The sequence below is a fragment of the Pneumocystis jirovecii genome (genome assembly GCF_001477535.1).
Source record: "Pneumocystis jirovecii RU7 chromosome Unknown supercont1.5, whole genome shotgun sequence".
Taxonomy (NCBI): Eukaryota; Fungi; Ascomycota; class Pneumocystomycetes; order Pneumocystales; family Pneumocystaceae; genus Pneumocystis; species Pneumocystis jirovecii.
Window position 1 is genome coordinate 417,757 of NW_017264779.1, and position 18,443 is coordinate 436,199.

Sequence of the window (18,443 nt, forward strand, 5' to 3'; positions counted from 1 at the left end):
TATTAGTCCTTAAATACAAAAAATATTTACTATATGATAAAATTTAGAAAATGCCATATATATATATTTCAGTAGCAATATTATGAAGATTGCATTTTTCTAATTTTTTCTTCCAACATCTGAACATATTTATGTTCATTTTCACTAAAATATTTAGAATATTTAATAATATTACAACGTATACGATTCCCAGCTAAAATTATATCCTGTCTTTTACATTTATCTTTTATATAAGTTAAAGAAGTTAATGATTCAAAATCAAGTTGCCGTAATATATCAAATAAGTCTAAAATAACACTTTTAGAACCAATATGTGTAGCTATTTCTATAAATAAATCAACTATATCTATTTTTATTTTTATTTTAAATTGTAACGAAATTCTTAATATAATTTTCGCTATAATATAATCATGAAAAGTCTTGTTTTTACTACAAGCTTTCATATAAAACAATACTGAATCAAGATTTAAATTATTATATCTTTGTATTGTATCTTGAATCTCTTTGTCAATATTACTTTTTAGTTTAGTACGTAAAAATAGCCGAAAATAATTATAACAATTATTATTATCAGGAAAAAAATCATAATTATTAATTATGAAATCCCAATACTTTATTCCCAAATATTCTTTCTTCAAAAGAAAACATGTTAACAATATAATATTTAAACTTTTATTACCAATTTTAATATTGTTAAAAAACGATAAAGATTGAGATAAATCAATATTATCTAAAAACATATTCTTGTTCCTTTTCAAAGGTGGTTCCAATCTTTTTATACCAAAAAAAAACTCCATTAATGTAAAAACAAAATCATAATCTTCAAGATTTTTTCCACGAAGAAAAGAACGAGCTATTGAACATACTAAGGACTCATCCACAGTAAAACACCTCATCTTCCATGACTTAATAATTTGTTTTATCATTTTCTTCCTTAAATCATATATGTCTATATTTTTCATATCTTTATAACTCAGAATATTAAATAAAATAGTATATGTTATATTATCTGCAGCAAGGTTGTTATCAGAAATCCCTTGAAAAATTTCAAACGCAATTTGAGGTTGTTTAGAAAGAGCACATACTTGAAGTATTGCATTGGTATGAATAATACTCAAACGATCAACATACTTAGATGAACACAATGATTTATAAATATATAAAGCATAAGAAGCACTCTTAGGATATTGTATATTCTTAGAAAACCCATGCAACAAAATAGTAAATGTCTGTGCATTCGGAAAATGTGCTCTTTTCTTCATCTAGAAATAATCTATTGATATTCAAAGTACAGTTTAATCAGTAACGTACTTCATTAAAATACTTTAAACCAAGAGAGACTTTGCCAGAATTCATGCAATAATCAATAATATGATTCCATGCAACTGTACAAAAAACATTTCGAGTATGATTACGTACTCTTATAACAGCATCTATAATATTTCCTTTATTTAATAATATTTTAACATTTTTTGACAATATATAAGGATCATTATCTAATTTCTTATATTTTCCAATATATTCCAAACTTTTCTGAGCAAAACCTTTAAATCTTCTAGGCATTCTTTTTTTTAATTTTTAAAAAATTGAAAAACTTTTACTTTTTTCTCATCTAGAAAAAACTTAGTATTCTATCAACAATATTTACTATTTGCAAACATAGAAAAAAAACATCATTTTCCTTAGAGTTTAAAGATAAAAAGGTTTATTTTTCCTAGTAATTTATTATTTTCAATTAATATTAAATAAATATCCAAAATTTTCATAAAGAATATATAAAAAATTAAAAAAAAAACTTCAAAAAGTAGTACAAAAAAATATTAAAATAATTCAGATCATATCTTGTTTACATAGATCAACAATATCATTTTAAAAGTAATCAAAGACAAATTAAAAATATTTACAAATGCAAATTCAATCAAAAATCCTATTCTTCAAATTCCTTAAACATAATAATACAAAATAAAACACAAAGTAGAAATATATATACGCTAATCAACAATAAACCATTTTCAACGAATATTTTACATAAAATTTTGAAAAAAGCTTCAAATAATCTAAAATAACAATATTTAAAAGATAACACTTAATAACTATAAGCACATAAAAAATTAAACTCTTATATGATTTATCATTGTTAGTTATAGCTAAATACAGTTTGAAAAGCAAGAAGGCATCTATATATTGTTAATCATATGAAGTATACTATTTCATTATTATATCTTCAACCTAATAATCTTAAAAAGCTATCCAAAAAAAAGAATTGAAAAATATGAATAAAACTCAAACAATTATTTAGATAATACTGACAAGTAAAAGTAATCTCAGTTCTTACAAAATAAAAATCAAAGTATTTATATACGAATCATATAACAAAATTAATATCCTATTTATAAGTTTTGAAAAGATTGTTTATACAATATATCGCCAAACCCCAGTTAATAACAATGCTTTTAGCGTATCGTATTTTGCAATTTTATCTATGTCAAATGTTTTTATAATGCAATGGCAAATGTCAAAAGGAAAAATCAATAAAATATTATTTATATTCAGGCCAATACTCATTAAAACAAACTGTTCATGACAAATTTAGCTTTGATAAAGAAAAACAACACTCGATTATTCAGGTTTACTCATGTTTAAATCATGATAACAAATTTACGACTCTATACTAAATTCTACTATTTTATCTTAAAAATAAAAGAATTAAAAAAATAAAAAAACATAAAAAAAGTAAAAGAAAAGTAAAAAACAGTAGAATTATACAAACATAATCCATTCCTCTTCAAAATTTCATATTTTTTGTTTACAATTACTTTTTCTAAATTTACATAATCTAATGAAAAAAAATATCTACATGAATCTTAAATTATCAACTATTACAACGATAGAGTAAGGCATAAAAAACAGAAATTCACTATCATAATACTTATCAATGTAATTTCACCTATTTCAAATCTATCATATGTTCTATTAATAATGCCATTACCGATACAAAATCTACACATATATAACTATCTAAAAACTAAATACAACCAATTTCTATGTATATTGTTCATATATCAAACTCTTAACTAATATACGTTTTTGGTAAAGTAATAGCTACAATAATTATTCAAATAAATAAATACATATTTTTTAGAAAAACTATTCTCTTATATAATAATTCATTCCGTTTTTTTAACTTCTACTCCTTTCTTTCTTTCTAAGTCTGTTTTTTTCCTACTATTATAATTTTTTCTCTATTATTCCTAATATCACTTTATAACTTTATATATAACCCTCTAAAAACTACTCAAATTCCACAAACATGTCAAAAACATCATAATATCTTCAAATCTTCATATACTTTTTCCTGATAAGATAACCCAAACGCTGTTTCGTGATCCATCAGAGTGCGCGAATCCACCGAGACAACTACACAAAATGTACTCTACTCTGCGTTCACGGTTGCGTTTCCGGCGTAACCGCTCTTTTCCACTTTTCCTCAACTTTTCTTCTTTTAAATCTCATTTTTCTCCTATTAATTTATTTTCATCATTTGATACAGCCTCAGCAGGTTCTATTGGCTTTTTCAGCAATCTTATCAACAATACAAAGTCTATTGACAATACTTTTGAAAGCCCAGATAGTATTAATGAAGAATCGCTTGATTTAACAGAACGTGCAGTAAAGGTAAAGTTTTGCACAAGTTGTGCAAGATATTGAAAATATTTATTCAGGATAATTAACAATAATAGCAACTTATACATATTGCTAGCCAGGAAAACAATCCACGGTTGTTATTACGTGTCCTTACAGAAAGTGGTGGATGTCATGGTTATCAAAATACATTTAGTCTTACAGAAGAAATACATCCAGATGACAGGTAAGTTATACATAAGATGAAAATATGTTATAAAAACATATACCATTATTTCAAACAAACAACAGAGGATATAAGAAAAAACAGAATAACAGAATATAATATTGGAATGATAAGAATACTTATATATTTAAAGGATATTTGAAAAAAACGGAGCACGGGTTGTGATTGACCGTATCAGTCTTGATCTGATCAATGGTTCAAAAATTGACTATGTATCAGAACTTATTGGAGCATCTTTTAAGGTGATTGATAATCCTCTTGCAAAATCTATATGTGGGTAAGAAGGAAATTTTTATGTTTTGTGTTTTTAACAAGGTGTACTAGCTGTGAAGTTTCTTTTGACATTAAAACACCTAAAAAAAAACAAAAACTGTAAAGGTGTGTATATTACAAATTAAGAAAAAAAAGTATATTTTGAAAGATCGAAACTTAATACATTGACCAGAATATCTATCTTAACATAATGATGAATGTGTCATCTAACACATTTTCCGGATCAAACTATTAATATTTTCTTCACGGTTTCCTGAATCACCACCTTCAACATAATTTTTAAACTTTCTTGCTCTCCAACCACCATTTGGATTGCTAAGTTTAAATGGCCACAAAAAATTCGAAACCTAGTATTAAAAAAAAACAAATCAATATGATAAACACAAATAATGTAATGATCAAAAACGTACTTGTTTGAAATTCGGGCCACATGTAAAAATTTCATGGATTATGTCTTCAATTGCAATAATACCATATTTACCAAGATTATCTTCAATCAATGAATTATCCGTTAATGGAATACGTTGTTTATTAATTTTCCCATATCCACGTTTATAAATAAGCTCGCGAATAGATTTAAGATTAGGTTCACCATAAGTTACATAACTAAACTCAATATTAAAAACAAATGCAAGTTAAGAAAGCGTACGGCTCAATAAGTCGAAGCATATTTGCTGTAGCTTTGGTCATCCTAATAAATACTCCATTGTTAATCTGAAGAAGACGGAAAAGCTGTAAAATTTTCTTTGGTTTAGGCGGAATTTTGTTAATACTAAAAATGTATTTAAAACATTATATTCAAATAAATCCGCTTATACCCTTTAATTCGAATAACAAAAACAACTTTTGGCTCAGCATCAACATAAAAATAACCTTCTTTTCTTGATAATCTTCTCAAACGAATAAGTTCCCGTTCATTATCCAAATATTCTTTAACGTATTGCTCTGCACGCTTAAAAATAATTTGTCTTTTAGACTTTTTATCCTTTTAAATAATTAGTTTCCGAAAATATTTATTTCTTCAAAAGAAAATAATAGCAATTTTTCAATAATGTTTACAGTTCAGTCCCGAAAGATGGTATAAAAGGTAGCAACATTGTATACACTAGCTTGCCTTATTATATAGACGTCATCACTATTGCAAACACTATTGAAAAACTACTACAAAGAAGAATACCTTCTTTCTTGCAGCTATTTGGGCCTTCTTTTCAAGATCCTGCTTATTGATTGATTTCCTCTTTTTTAAGAGTGTCTCAGGAACATAATTTTCACTGTCAACATGCATCTCACTATAAAAATAGTCAAAATCAATATCTAAAGAACATAAAAGTGATCGATGATCCTAGCACACAAAACTAATGTATTAACTTTCTTAAATCCAAAGCAACAATAGAACGTTTGAACATATTATATTTCATATGACCAAAATCTATATTTTTTGCCAAAGAGCCAAAAAAACCAAAAAACACATATATTTACAATAAAAAAAGGAAAATATACTCTGCATTTCTATCATTACCCTAAGTTATTCAGTATACAGATTCTAATATTCATAGTATTATTTCTAATTTACGCCGTTTTTGTTGCTTCAAACGCCAAAATAAATAATTATAAAAACAAAAACCTTTTCTCAATGACCACTCATAAAATACTTGCCTTGAAACCATGATTTTTTTAAGTTATTTTTTTCTTTACAAAAAACTAAATTATATAAGCGTTCAAGTCAATCGAGGATCTTAACGTGACTACAACTTCAACCCTGATTAAGGGTTTAACCCTAAGCAAAACCTTAACTAAAAGCTCAAATACAAAAGAATTAAAGAGCTATTTGAATAGCCTATAAAAGAAATATATAAGACTATCAAATGGATTTCAAAAGGAAAAACAATTATTTCTTAATATTAAATTTTATAAAAAATAGAGGTATAAAAACATAAAAAATCAAAATTAAAGTAAGAAATAATATATTTTAGGACAAGCTTAAAATACATATTAAACATATTTCATTCTTACATAAAATATTATATTTATTAATTTTGTTTTAATACAAAAATAAGTACCCATGGTAAAAACAAGAATAAAATAATTTTTTTGTTCCAAGTCCATAAAAGTAAAAACATCCAATAAAAACCATTGTATTATTTCATAAGATAGATCCGTTTTTAACAATTTAAATAAAATGCCAACAATTCCAATATAACATTTCAAACAATAACATTTTATGTCATAAAAAATCAAACAATAACTATATAGAAAACCTAAATATTAAAATCATTCATAATATGATCAGTTATATAAATATTGGAAATAATTCCAAATTTCCAAAAATCAAAAACTGTAATAAACATACATGTATACTATAAGACAATCTAAAATCTCATGATAACCACAATTCAAAAAATATATTCATTTAGTGCTAACCAAGATGAAAAAAAGAAAAATTATTTCTATTATAAAAACTTATGTAACGATTGCCTAAAAATATAGTAAATCACAATATCATAAAATACAATAAAAATGTTATTTTAAAAAAGCAAGATAATAACATATAAAATAACATACCTTAATCCCAAGACAAATCTTTTAGTGTAACATGTTTATCAGTATCGTCATGATCAGCTTGATTAGAGCGTACTTTTAACGATGGAAAAGATGTTTTCATATAATTCCTCATAACACTCGAAAACTCTTCAATCTATTATGCCTTTTTAGACTAATTAAAAACAAAACATTAACCATTACATTTTTGACTTTCAGCGCCCTTGAAACAGTAACAATGCTTAAACCAAATATTCCAATACAAATAAGAGTACTAATGCCCAATGCCTTCATCCCAAAAAGCACATTTTTTAGTGATAAATCAGATGGTTTTACTATATTTTATGGTCAATTTAAAAAAAAAATTAAACAGATAAATACATCTTGTATATTTATATGAAAACCCTAAACCCAATGCAAGAAACACAGTTGAAGCATATAATAGACGTTTGCATCGCTTTTCCTGATCATATTCAGACATTTTTTATATCCTAAAACCTATATTTTAACCAGTATATAATATTTTTTCTATTCAAAATTCGATGATTAATTCTTATGAGATTCTCACATAGCAACTGTCACCAATAATGTATCACGATATGAACGACATATGGGAAGACGATATAGATGAGCCAACAAATGGACAGAGTTGGGAATTTGGAGAAAAACTAGCTTTAAGCAATATAATTAATTGTCATTTTAATGTTTTTTTCCTTTAGTTTTTTTTTTAAATTTTAAAATAACATATTTAGCAAGGCTATTTAAAAGGTATAATGCAAGCAAAAAAACTATATAGTGCGTCAGGATTTGAAGAGAATTACAAAAAAAGTGCGTTATTAGGTGCTAAAGCAGGACGTCTCTTAGGTTTACTCGAAGGAATACAATTCTATCTTGAAAAACGTGGAGAAACAGGAGAAAATTTTGAAAATCTTAAAAAATGGATTAAAAAAGTAGAAAAAGAAATTGAAATTAACAAAATATTTTCGAAAGAGTTTTTGGAATTAAATGGATTATTGAAATATGATGAACACCCTATTTTAGAGGGATTTGAAGCAGAAATCATAAATTATTTAGAAGATATTAAACGTAATGAATATATTAATACAACAAAAAAAAATGACGAAAGTTTCAAATATTCACACTCACTATTTAATTATTAAGCTATTTCTAGTACTTAACATAAGATCATTAATACCTGTTATAGGTATATAACATTAGTATTTATTACTATATTTATCAACCTCATTGATATTCTCATATAAATAACTAAAAAATAATACTATATTACGCATTTTGAACCAAATATAAGTTAAATACAAATGATCAATATCAAGAAAAACGCTAGAAAAGCATAAATAAAACTCGAATAAGACACAAATCATATAAACTATGAAAAAATATGCAAAAATATATCTTTAACCTAGGAAAATATTAAACACGTACAAAAAGTATCAATCTTTTTCAGTTTTATAAAAACAATCAAAAGATTATTGATCATGCAAAAAAACATAAAACATTTAAAAATATAGCAATATAACTAACCCAAAGAAGCAATACGGCCTAATCATATTCAACACAAATTCTCAATATATGCCCCTCTAACCAATTTAAATAAAGCAAACATATAAAAATAATTTAAAAAATCTAATTTTCAAATTTTGTCATTTTTGATGAAATATTGCCTAGTTTTTCAAGTCTATCAGTACGCCAATTTTCATACAAAACTTCTTTGCAAAATTCTCGCATTTCATTTCTCCATTCTCCAAAGACCATTTCTTTTAATAAAAGAAAGTCACAATGTTTTTTATTCAACGGATCAGCTTTTCCCCAAGGATATTCTCTACACACTTCAGCCACAGTCTTTGTTTTAAAATGAAAAGATTGTTTTTGCATCTTATCAGGTGACATACAACCAAAAGGCAGTAAATTACGTGCTTCATCGTAATTTTCTTCTTGACTACAATTAGAAATTGATATGTCTTTTGAGTCATCATCATGATTTTCTCCATCTCCAAGAAATTCTAAAAAATTCATAGCATTTTTCTCCATTTCTTTTCTCCATACATATTTTATATTCTCAACGCGATATTTTGTACACGTATCCACTTTAGATATAATAGGAATAATCGTGGTATACTTGCTTAATCTTTTTATAATCAAAATATCTAGTGGATCTACCGATGTATCATATTGAAAATAAGGAGACATTGGATCTATCAAATAAAATACACAATGAATATGTGTATCAATATTTTTATGTGGCCGCTTAACTTTGGTTTCCTAAGCTTATCAATTTTATGTTTTTTTATCAACTTTTTTCATATAACGCTCCTAATTAACCATGAATACACAATTTCATATAAACAATAAAAACAACTATAATATATAAAATTGGGAGCATCGTATCTGAAAAAAGCAAATAATTAAAAAACAAATACGTACCTCCAAAAACGTTTCTTCAAACTTACTTTCTAAAAACAACCTTATCTCATCCATTTGAAGATCAACAATTTTAGCATCTCTTGCTATATCAAATCCACGACTATCCCATAAAGTCACTGCAATACGTTCCCCATTTATTTCTCCATCCGCAAAATAACTAACAAATTCTTGATTCAATTGATCTTCATGTTTAATCACCTCATCTGCGTCTAAAGAATGCCGATCTCTCACTGTATCCAATTGATCACGAAGAAACTCAATAAAACTAGTCTTCCCAGATCCATGAAGTCCAATAACCAAGACATTAAACGGTGTTGGGTCTCGCCGACGTCGAAGACGAAGAGGAGAATTTGTTGGTGTAATTTCAACAGAATAACGCGGATTTAACGGAGAAGTTGATGCACTCCTAGCTCCTGACTTATTAAGAGCTGGAGTCATAGGAGAATTTTCTTGACGCTCTTCATTATCCGCTACTGATAAGTGAAATATTTGTTCCAGTATCATACCAATAAAAATAGGATTTTAAACAAATATTTTAAAAAATAAAAACGAAATAATATGTTATCTACAAGAATTAAAAAAATTTAGTGAAGTAAAAAGATTTGTTTTACCCTTAAAGTCTTAAATTTGACGTCTTAAATATTATTTTTCTATCAAACAATGAATTTTTATCGAGATAAGATTAATGTTAGGAATTAAATAAATAAATAAACAAGGTAAAATGTAGAAATATAGTATAAATAGCAAATAAAGTAAAAAAAATAAAAAATATTTTTTTATTTTTAGAACAAACAATAAAAAAATTAAAATATAATATATATTAAAATTTATAGTTGAATCCAAAAATTATGTAATTTCACAATGCGAGAAACAATTTTAGATTCAATTTCTATTCCTTCATCAGATTCAGCCTGGCTTAACCTTATCCAAGACTCTTCTGTATCTGTAACGAAAACAACTTCATACTTGCGCTTCATTAACAAATTACCAATAACTAATCGATGTCTATAACGCTGAAGCGATGCCCTTGCTCTTGAAATAAGAAGATTTGTATCTGTTTCCAACTGGAAGAATCAGTGCATCATAATATAGAAAAAAAACGAAAAAAGTACTTTGAAGCTCACAATATTAGCGTGAGGTGCCCATTTTTCAACAAGTCCCGCCAAAAATTTAGGCACTGGATCAAATTCAATTACAAGACGTTTTTCTGGGAATTCACTATGTATTTTGTGATCATTGATCCTCTCAGGGGGAATAAAAAAATCTGATACAGCAGCAGCAAGATAAAAAACAGCATTTTTTGAAAGTGGCCGGAAATTAATAGCAATCATACGTAGATAAAACAAGTATTCAGTAATTGTGAAAAAAGGAACCATTAAAAGTTTATTATTTAGTTTAGCCTTCAAAAATAAAATAAACGAAAAATAAATATTTAACTTACATCTTGATACTGTCTTAAATCCTGAATCATTTTTTCCCTATATTTAGCTTTAACTAGAACTCGTTAATAATTCTAAGCTATAAATATAAATGTATTTGCCTATAACATTGGAATCCTGTGTTTCTTCAAAATAGTCAAAAAAATCATCTTTACCATAATAATAGGATCTTGAATATGGAAGAAAACTATATTGTCGATATAGAAAAATAACAGAGTAGCCAAACTTAATAAAATATTCAGTGCTAGTAGATCCTCTTGTTCCTGCAGAGAAATTATCCAAAAATCGAACAGGCTGACTCTCCAATGGTACAGCTGTACCACCAGACTTCCTATTTATTAAAATAAACTCTAATCAATAGTAAAAAACACCAAACCGTCACTAAAACCACACGTTTATCATTTTTTAATTGAATATTAACAAATTCTTCAACTTTTTGTTCCCATTCTTTTAATAAAGCTGGTTCTTGATTATTTTCAAAATAAAATTCATTCATTTTATAAATAGAAAAACTTTTTAATTATTTCAAATGAAATTTATCAAGATTTTAAATTAAAGCAGTAATATTCATCAAAAATATCTTGATTAAAGAGACCTAAAGCTTCTGAATACTAAATGAATAAAGTTTATCGAAAAACATTCAAAATATGAAAAAAATTAAAAAAGAATGATTATATTTAGCATTATTTTATTAAGAATATTTTTTAAAATATTAAATATATAACTTATTTAACATGCCAACTTTCCATGCTTTTAATGGGAGTCTTTGTAATTTTTCAATTGAAGGTTTTATAAATAAAAAAAAAAGCAAAGTCCCAATAAAAACTGAAAAAATATTAACAACATAGTACCCATCAATATTTTTAATGCAATGGCCATCGAGTTTTTTACATGCGCTGATGTCATCATGGGTTTTACATAAATTTGCAGTATTTCTTGAACAGTAAGATTTTGTAAAGAAATCCATTCCCTCAAGAATAAAATAACGAGGCCATGTCCCGCCTAAATTAGATACTGTATTAAGAAGCTATAAATCATAATTAACTACTTCATATTATAAATATATATAAGGATTTATACTGTCATATATGTTCCGCCAATCACTGGATCAGCAATCCGTGTATGAAATGCACTAATACTAATAAACTGAATTGTACTAAAACACAGTAAAAAAAAAATAATATATAGTATATACATACTTCATAAAGCCTGAAAAAATATTTTGTAATATAATAATATAAAAATACCCAGAATCGATTTTACCATCAGATGGAAACATATAAACAATAAATATACCTATGAAAGCAGATATTAGCCGTCCAATATGAGCATAAATCCATGGCAACAAGGGCTGAGATACGGAACTCCATCTTACAGCATAGTATCCAAAAATAAATTCAAATGGAAAATTAATTAATATAGCAACAGAAAGATCTTCTTTTTTTAGTCCTTTTTCAAGAAGTTTCAAATTCAAAGTAGCATCAGATGCAGTAAACCCAATTTTTGCAATAAGATGAACAAATATAAACAATCTAGCATCTATAAAAATTAGAAAACAATTAACGTATAAAAATAAAATTACGCCGAAGTTTCATAATATTACAAATAATTAAATAAACATTTTTAATACCACCAGACGGTCGTTTTCCTTTCTAATTATTATCAATTCAAAAGTAGACTTAAAAAAATGAAGAAAATACTGTTTCATTTTGAAAAAATGCTATAAATACAGTCGATATTAGAAAAACCCATCCCCAGAACCACATATATCCACTCAGTGTTATTAACCCAATATCCTTTTTAACAGAACGGAAATATTTATTAACAAATTCACTGGAATTAAATGCTAAAAAAACAGTAAAAGACATAAAATAACCAGTATTTAGTCCAATGCTTTGAGCTGTTGATGCATAAGCAAGGTTTTTCTCTGAAAGAAGTGTTAAAGCCCATCCTGAATAAAAATGGTTAATAAAAAATGACACAAATATAACATACAACCGCACCATCAACAACAATATCTTGTGTTGCACACAAAAAGACAAGAATAAAAAATGCAACAGTCATTTCTTTAAATAGTGTTGTAGCCTAAAAACATGTTTAACCTTTTATAATTACTTTATCACAATACGGTTACTTCTTCAAGCCATTTCTGAATGTTATAACTAATCCAAAGCAAACAAAGACCTATACTAGTTTGAACAGGAACAATCCAACTTTTACGTCGACCCCATTTCTCATTATAAACCGCATCCACGATTGGCGACCAAAGAAGTTTCAATGAATACGGATAAGATGTAAGAGAGAAGAAACCAAGAGACGTAAATGAAATGTGTGGTTGCAAAAGATAAGGTAAAGAACCCATCACTAGACCTAGTGGAATACCCTGAAGTAAATCTATAGTAATCAGCACTCATTCACAAGAGTTTCAGTCGCTAACAGCGACCACTCAAAAACTCCTGACGTACAAAGGAAAATAAGAAGAACAATAGATAACGAATTAGGCGCTTGCTTCTCTGAATCAGTGTTCTTAGACATCTCATCAAAACTCTCTGTCTTTTTAGACCCTAAAGAAGCACTTGCTCGCTGTCCTTTACCCACACACCGCCGAGACAGTGTTAGTTCAACAGAATCATGCTGGTGTCGCTTTTTACACATCGATAATACGTCTCGTCCTACTTCCTGCAGTGTCCACGCTAATAAACGAATATTCCGCATCAAAAATCCCATCTAAATGTTCCAGAACACTTCAAAGAAAGTAGAACTAAGTCCTAAAAGAACACTACCGTTATTGGTAATACAAAGTTTCCAAAATAAAGAACCAGAAATAAAAATTCAAGAAAAAAGACAAAAAATTAAAATAAAATCCAAAAAATCTAAGCGCTCCCGCCAGTAGCCTACAAGAATCTCGTGATAAACACTGATCTGGACTTTAAATAGTCACTGAACAAGCTTCTCAAGTCAAACTGTCTGAAATCTACAAATAAGAATAATGTTGATAAAATATTACTAAAAAAGAGCTTGAAAATTAATAATTCAGCAATTTATAATATTGATACAATAAATCCTTAAAAATCTTATTAAGAATCAATAAAAACAAGATAAAACCACAAATATATTAAAAGATCAAAAAGCAAACACGTCACCGTGATTACGCAACGATAAGTACTATTATATTCTAGATATCTAAAATATAAACCAGAAATAAAATACATAAGTAGAAAACCCACTTAAAACATACAAAAAATATACAAATAAACACTTATTTTCCATAAAAACATTAAAATATTCATCTATATTTAACCTAACCATATCCTAACACAATTTATATAGGGTTAAGACCTAAGAAGTCACATATTTACAATATCGAGATCAACATAGTCAACGTCATCAAAAAACTTAACATGGCGAGAGGACCGTAAGAGAATGATTTAGAAGGAAAACATGCTGAAAATATACAGGAAAAAACACCTGAAGCGTGTCAATGCACCGCATCACTGGATGGTTGATAAACTCGGTGGAACTTACGCACCACGACCATCACCGGGTCCACACAAATTGCGTGATTGTTTGCCGTTGATTATTTTCCTCCGGAATCGTCTTAAATATGCACTTAATAACCGTGAAACAATTGCTATTTTAATGCAGCGGCTTGTCAAAGTTGATGGCAAAGTGAGAACAGATCATACGTATCCGGCAGGTTTTATGGGTATGGGAAAAGCACCAAAATAGTGATTTTAAGGCCAATATTTGCATAGATGTAATTAGTATTGAACGTACGGGTGAAAATTTCCGTTTGGTTTATGATACAAAAGGTCGGTATATGATCCATCGTATTACATCAATGGAAGCCACGTATAAACTGTGCAAAATCAAAAAAGTCCAGTTAGGGCCGAAAGCAATACCATATGCTGTTACTCACGATGGCCGGACTATTGTATGTATTGATCAAATGCTTCTTATATTTCTGATTTCATTTTTACAGCGTTATCCGAACCCAGACATTCATGCTAATGACACCGTTAAATTTGACTTAGTGTCAAATAAAATTGACGGGCATATTCCTTTTGAAGTTGGAAAGCTTGCTATGGTGACAGGTGGTCGCTCTAAAGGAAGAGTTGGTCTAATTATTGATCGTGAACACCACAATGGTGGGTTTGACATTGTTCATATCAAAGATTCCTTGGATCATACTTTTGCAACACGTTTAAGTAATGTATTTGTGATTGGTGATATTTCAGGACCTTGGATTTCTTTGCCTAAAGGAAAGGGTCTTAAGCTGACAATTTCAGAAGAAAGAGATAGACGCCGAAACCTGCAAAATGCATAGTTGATCTTTTGTTACAAGGGAAACATATATTTCAATAACATATTTTAAAAAATAATTATTTCTTTTTGTATTTAATTCATTATATTTTCCATTGTCACAAAACATACAGAACAAAGCAGTTTTGTATATAAATATTTGATAAAACATATAAATTGTTTCTAATATATGGAAAATTACTGCACATCACTTTCTTTGTTCATAAAAATCTTATTTTATATAACTTATTTTACTATTTCATAAGATAAATTAAAAATATTGGAACAAGACTAAAGCCAATTTATCAACAGTACTACTATAACCAAAAGTTGGGTATTATCATACAAAGATTCTAACCATATGAATACTTAACGTAACAAAATGAAAACATGATCAAGTTCCTTATTAATTTAAATATGCTTAAAAATAATTCATAAACCCACTGCAAACATGATATTAAATTCTCACTTCATAAAAATCAAAAATTTTTATCTACGTCTTCGCATAATTTACCATTTTTTCTACAATTATTCAGCATTAGTAATATGATTTAGAAATACTCTACAAGCACCAATACTTCCGACAATGCCCATATTCTTATGTGGATTTCTGGAAACCCCATAATTCGATTTATTGGCCAAGGCTGTATCAGTAATATTTTGTTTAGAATTCGTTGTTCGAAATACTTGCTCTTTGCTAGGAGGTACCCAATTTGGATTTATCCCTCTCTGACTTATACTAGTGAAATGTGAACTAGTAGATTCAGCCGGTGATCTTAGTCTAGAAGGAGATCCCTGTCTTCGAAGACAATTATTACTTCGATAATTCTGATGTATACGACCATGATCATTCGAGGACTGTAAACGTTCTACATTATCCGGGAACCGATAATTAGCACTTTGATAAGAACGAGGAGCATAAGCATGATTTTGTGATACATAATTGTGTACTTGGAAATTGTTCTCACATGATTTATCAACGACCCATGCCTTATAATTTGAAGAAGAACCAGGTTGCCCTTCAACAGATCCTTCGGAAAATGTATACCCATTTTGTGATAATGGATAATTTTTCCATGATTGCCTTGGTGGAACATATTCATCGTATAAGTTATTGAAATTATCACAAGGCTTCCCTTTTTCAACAGAATCATATAAAGGCTTTGAATCACCTTCAGGTTCAACTCCATGACAAAGAGGCTTAGATGGAGGATATTGTGCAACTCTATGATTCGAATTTTGTTGAGAACGAGTTTGTGATACTGAATGTTCCTTTGAATGATCTTTTGAATGTTCTCTTGAATGCCCATTTACATGTTCTTTTAAGTGCTCCTTCTGAAATTCTCTAGGGTACTCCCTTATGAACTCTTTCGGATATTGCCTTGGATATTCTCTTGGATGTTCTCTCGAAAACTCTTTTGCAGGTTCTCTTGAATCTCTTAGAGGTTCTCTCGAAATATCAACTGAATGCTCTCTTGGATGATGTCTTGGAATATCTGTTGAATGATATCTCGAATGATATCTTGGATAATTTCTCAGGCGGTCTCTTGAAGGATCTCTAGAAAAATCCCTCGGCATATCAGTTGAATAATATCTTATATGACTTCTTGGATCTCTTGGATCCCTTGGACATTCTCTTGGATCTCTTGTAGATTCTCTTGGATCCCTCATATATTCCCTTGGGTTTCTATGTTCCCTTATATGTTCTCTTGGATCCCTAGAACGATATTTTGAATGCTCTTTTGAATGTTCATCAGAGGAAATCGTTCTTTCGCGAGAAACATCGTCTCGTCTTGAATGAGAATTATATACCCCATCATTATCTTTGTGCTTATCTTTATTATTTATATTTGAACACTGACCTGAAAAATGTGAATCAGAATGAGATTCTAAATTACAATATGCAGGATCTAAAAAATTTATAGAAGACATCTTATGATGATCGTCGAAATGAATATTAATAGGAGGCAGCTCCAATTTTTTCAAGTTAGATGTATAAGTTGTAGTATCATTATTAGAATGTTTTACAGAATCCAAATTAGATTTATTTTTATCAATACGTTCCTTTTCATTTTTTTTTTTTTTAACAGGAATATTTGGATGTCTAGGAGGAGGAAAACTTTTATATACAAAAGTAGACTCAGGACATCTTTGAGAATGATATGAAAAAGCTGTTTTGATTTTTTCTGTTTGAGAAACAGCAAGATGTTTTCTGGCAAGATGAACAAGACCTAAAATTATAAATTAAACAAAAAGCCTTATATAATAAAAAAAAATTAATTACCAAATACCAATGTGTTTAAAATCAAGGCAGCAAGTACACCCCAACTACCCCAATCCAAATGCGGAATAAAAAATAAAACATCAATAACAAAACTTAGCAAAGAAGCAAGAATAGCAAGCAATGAAACAATAAGAACAATAACCAAAAAAAATCCACTTTTACTGGGCCCCTCTATATGTGCAATCAATGAAAAAAAAAGTGTAATCATCGTTAGCACAGCAGCTACCACGTGTAAAATAAGAGCATTAGAAAGCTTCGGAGTCTTATAAAATGAAAAATAAAAATCAGAGGTATATTTAGGCTTTAATGATATTGCAGCATCTACAATATATTAATAACAATACAAAAAGACAACAATCCTGTATTTCAGAGCCATTGCACATTATATATATATCAATAGCCTAAAAAAATCTCCAATACAAAAAAATCACTCTTTTTCAAAATAACTTACCCAAATTATATCCCAATTGTATTGAACTACAAACTCCTTTAAGAAAACAATATCCAAAAATACCAAAACGAAGATCTGAGAGTGATCCAAGAGACACCAATCTTGTAATAGGAACAGAAAGACAACATAATAATAACAACGTCGATGCTGGAATCAACAAAAATGTAGAAAACGTAATTGCCCGTGACATTTTACTCCAATTGCTCAAATTTTCCAAAATTTTTTATTCATTTATAAAAATATGCATTTATGCTCCAAAAATGGGCTTATTTGCTGCTTTAAAGCCTAAAAACACCTACTTTTGCCTCTTAAAATCTCATCGTATTAATATCGCAAATATCAACAAAAGCTCATTATCATTATGTTAGGGTTAACCCCTAATCACTAAGTTAACCTTTGTATATTATATATTACAGGGTTTAACCCTAATATCTAATCGAGTTAAACTTTTACTAAAACATTATTAAGTTGTAGTTAGACTCTAAATGCATTATTTATAACAAAAATAATACTGAAAATACATAATTACAACAAAATTCATGCTCAATTGCAACTTAATTAGAATATTTGTGTGCTACTTAAAATTTGTTAAACCATTGGCTTTCCGTTTTTTATGTTTCCACAGCAACTTTAAGAAATACAGAAATAATCAGTCATTCAAACACTAATAAATACACAAATAGTTATACTAAAGCTTCAAATCACACTTATATTATTTATAGATTTATGACTAATACTATTTTATTATTATCCTTGTACCAAAAAACAGCTAACCTAAAAATACCAGCACTATCGATAAAAGTCATTTTAACGCAAATTTTAACGTAAAATAACCTGTAGATAAAC

The 18,443-nt window shown here is 28.1% G+C and overlaps 10 protein-coding genes across 10 annotated transcripts; 3 read left to right on the forward strand and 7 right to left on the reverse strand.

The window, feature by feature from the left end:
* Positions 1–80: 80 nt before the first annotated feature.
* Positions 81–1,563, reverse strand: T551_01359 (uncharacterized protein; the record flags this gene model as incomplete). The annotated part of the gene is made up of 2 exons (XM_018373622.1): positions 81–1,262; positions 1,312–1,563. 2 exons carry the CDS (start codon positions 1,561–1,563, stop codon positions 81–83), a joined length of 1,434 nt encoding a protein of 477 aa, XP_018230277.1.
* A 1,863-nt stretch (positions 1,564–3,426) lies between these two features.
* T551_01360 (uncharacterized protein) lies at positions 3,427–4,244 on the forward strand (the record flags this gene model as incomplete). The annotated part of the gene is made up of 4 exons (XM_018373623.1): positions 3,427–3,675; positions 3,741–3,868; positions 4,002–4,145; positions 4,193–4,244. The coding sequence occupies 4 exons, from the start codon at positions 3,427–3,429 to the stop codon at positions 4,242–4,244; spliced, it is 573 nt and encodes a 190-aa protein (XP_018230278.1).
* Positions 4,245–4,347: 103 nt separating this feature from the next.
* T551_01361 (60S ribosomal protein L7) lies at positions 4,348–5,547 on the reverse strand (the record flags this gene model as incomplete). The annotated part of the gene is made up of 6 exons (XM_018373624.1): positions 4,348–4,488; positions 4,552–4,747; positions 4,791–4,913; positions 4,960–5,126; positions 5,319–5,483; positions 5,530–5,547. 6 exons carry the CDS (start codon positions 5,545–5,547, stop codon positions 4,348–4,350), a joined length of 810 nt encoding a protein of 269 aa, XP_018230279.1.
* Positions 5,548–6,704: 1,157 nt separating this feature from the next.
* On the reverse strand, positions 6,705–7,160 carry T551_01362 (uncharacterized protein; the record flags this gene model as incomplete). Its single annotated transcript, XM_018373625.1, has 3 exons — positions 6,705–6,836; positions 6,884–7,014; positions 7,061–7,160. 3 exons carry the CDS (start codon positions 7,158–7,160, stop codon positions 6,705–6,707), a joined length of 363 nt encoding a protein of 120 aa, XP_018230280.1.
* Positions 7,161–7,266: 106 nt separating this feature from the next.
* Positions 7,267–7,891, forward strand: T551_01363 (uncharacterized protein; the record flags this gene model as incomplete). The annotated part of the gene is made up of 3 exons (XM_018373626.1): positions 7,267–7,383; positions 7,432–7,804; positions 7,851–7,891. 3 exons carry the CDS (start codon positions 7,267–7,269, stop codon positions 7,889–7,891), a joined length of 531 nt encoding a protein of 176 aa, XP_018230281.1.
* Positions 7,892–8,323: 432 nt separating this feature from the next.
* On the reverse strand, positions 8,324–9,625 carry T551_01364 (uncharacterized protein; the record flags this gene model as incomplete). The annotated part of the gene is made up of 2 exons (XM_018373627.1): positions 8,324–8,959; positions 9,122–9,625. The coding sequence occupies 2 exons, from the start codon at positions 9,623–9,625 to the stop codon at positions 8,324–8,326; spliced, it is 1,140 nt and encodes a 379-aa protein (XP_018230282.1).
* A 323-nt stretch (positions 9,626–9,948) lies between these two features.
* Positions 9,949–11,056, reverse strand: T551_01365 (phosphopantothenate--cysteine ligase CAB2; the record flags this gene model as incomplete). Its single annotated transcript, XM_018373628.1, has 4 exons — positions 9,949–10,185; positions 10,234–10,599; positions 10,669–10,891; positions 10,932–11,056. 4 exons carry the CDS (start codon positions 11,054–11,056, stop codon positions 9,949–9,951), a joined length of 951 nt encoding a protein of 316 aa, XP_018230283.1.
* Positions 11,057–11,272: 216 nt separating this feature from the next.
* T551_01366 (uncharacterized protein) lies at positions 11,273–13,287 on the reverse strand (the record flags this gene model as incomplete). Its single annotated transcript, XM_018373629.1, has 8 exons — positions 11,273–11,587; positions 11,641–11,716; positions 11,760–12,099; positions 12,143–12,212; positions 12,261–12,511; positions 12,564–12,645; positions 12,695–12,954; positions 13,026–13,287. The coding sequence occupies 8 exons, from the start codon at positions 13,285–13,287 to the stop codon at positions 11,273–11,275; spliced, it is 1,656 nt and encodes a 551-aa protein (XP_018230284.1).
* A 674-nt stretch (positions 13,288–13,961) lies between these two features.
* T551_01367 (uncharacterized protein) lies at positions 13,962–14,887 on the forward strand (the record flags this gene model as incomplete). The annotated part of the gene is made up of 3 exons (XM_018373630.1): positions 13,962–13,975; positions 14,019–14,266; positions 14,316–14,887. 3 exons carry the CDS (start codon positions 13,962–13,964, stop codon positions 14,885–14,887), a joined length of 834 nt encoding a protein of 277 aa, XP_018230285.1.
* A 503-nt stretch (positions 14,888–15,390) lies between these two features.
* Positions 15,391–17,787, reverse strand: T551_01368 (uncharacterized protein; the record flags this gene model as incomplete). The annotated part of the gene is made up of 3 exons (XM_018373631.1): positions 15,391–17,093; positions 17,147–17,467; positions 17,598–17,787. 3 exons carry the CDS (start codon positions 17,785–17,787, stop codon positions 15,391–15,393), a joined length of 2,214 nt encoding a protein of 737 aa, XP_018230286.1.
* Between the last annotated feature and the right edge of the window lie 656 nt (positions 17,788–18,443).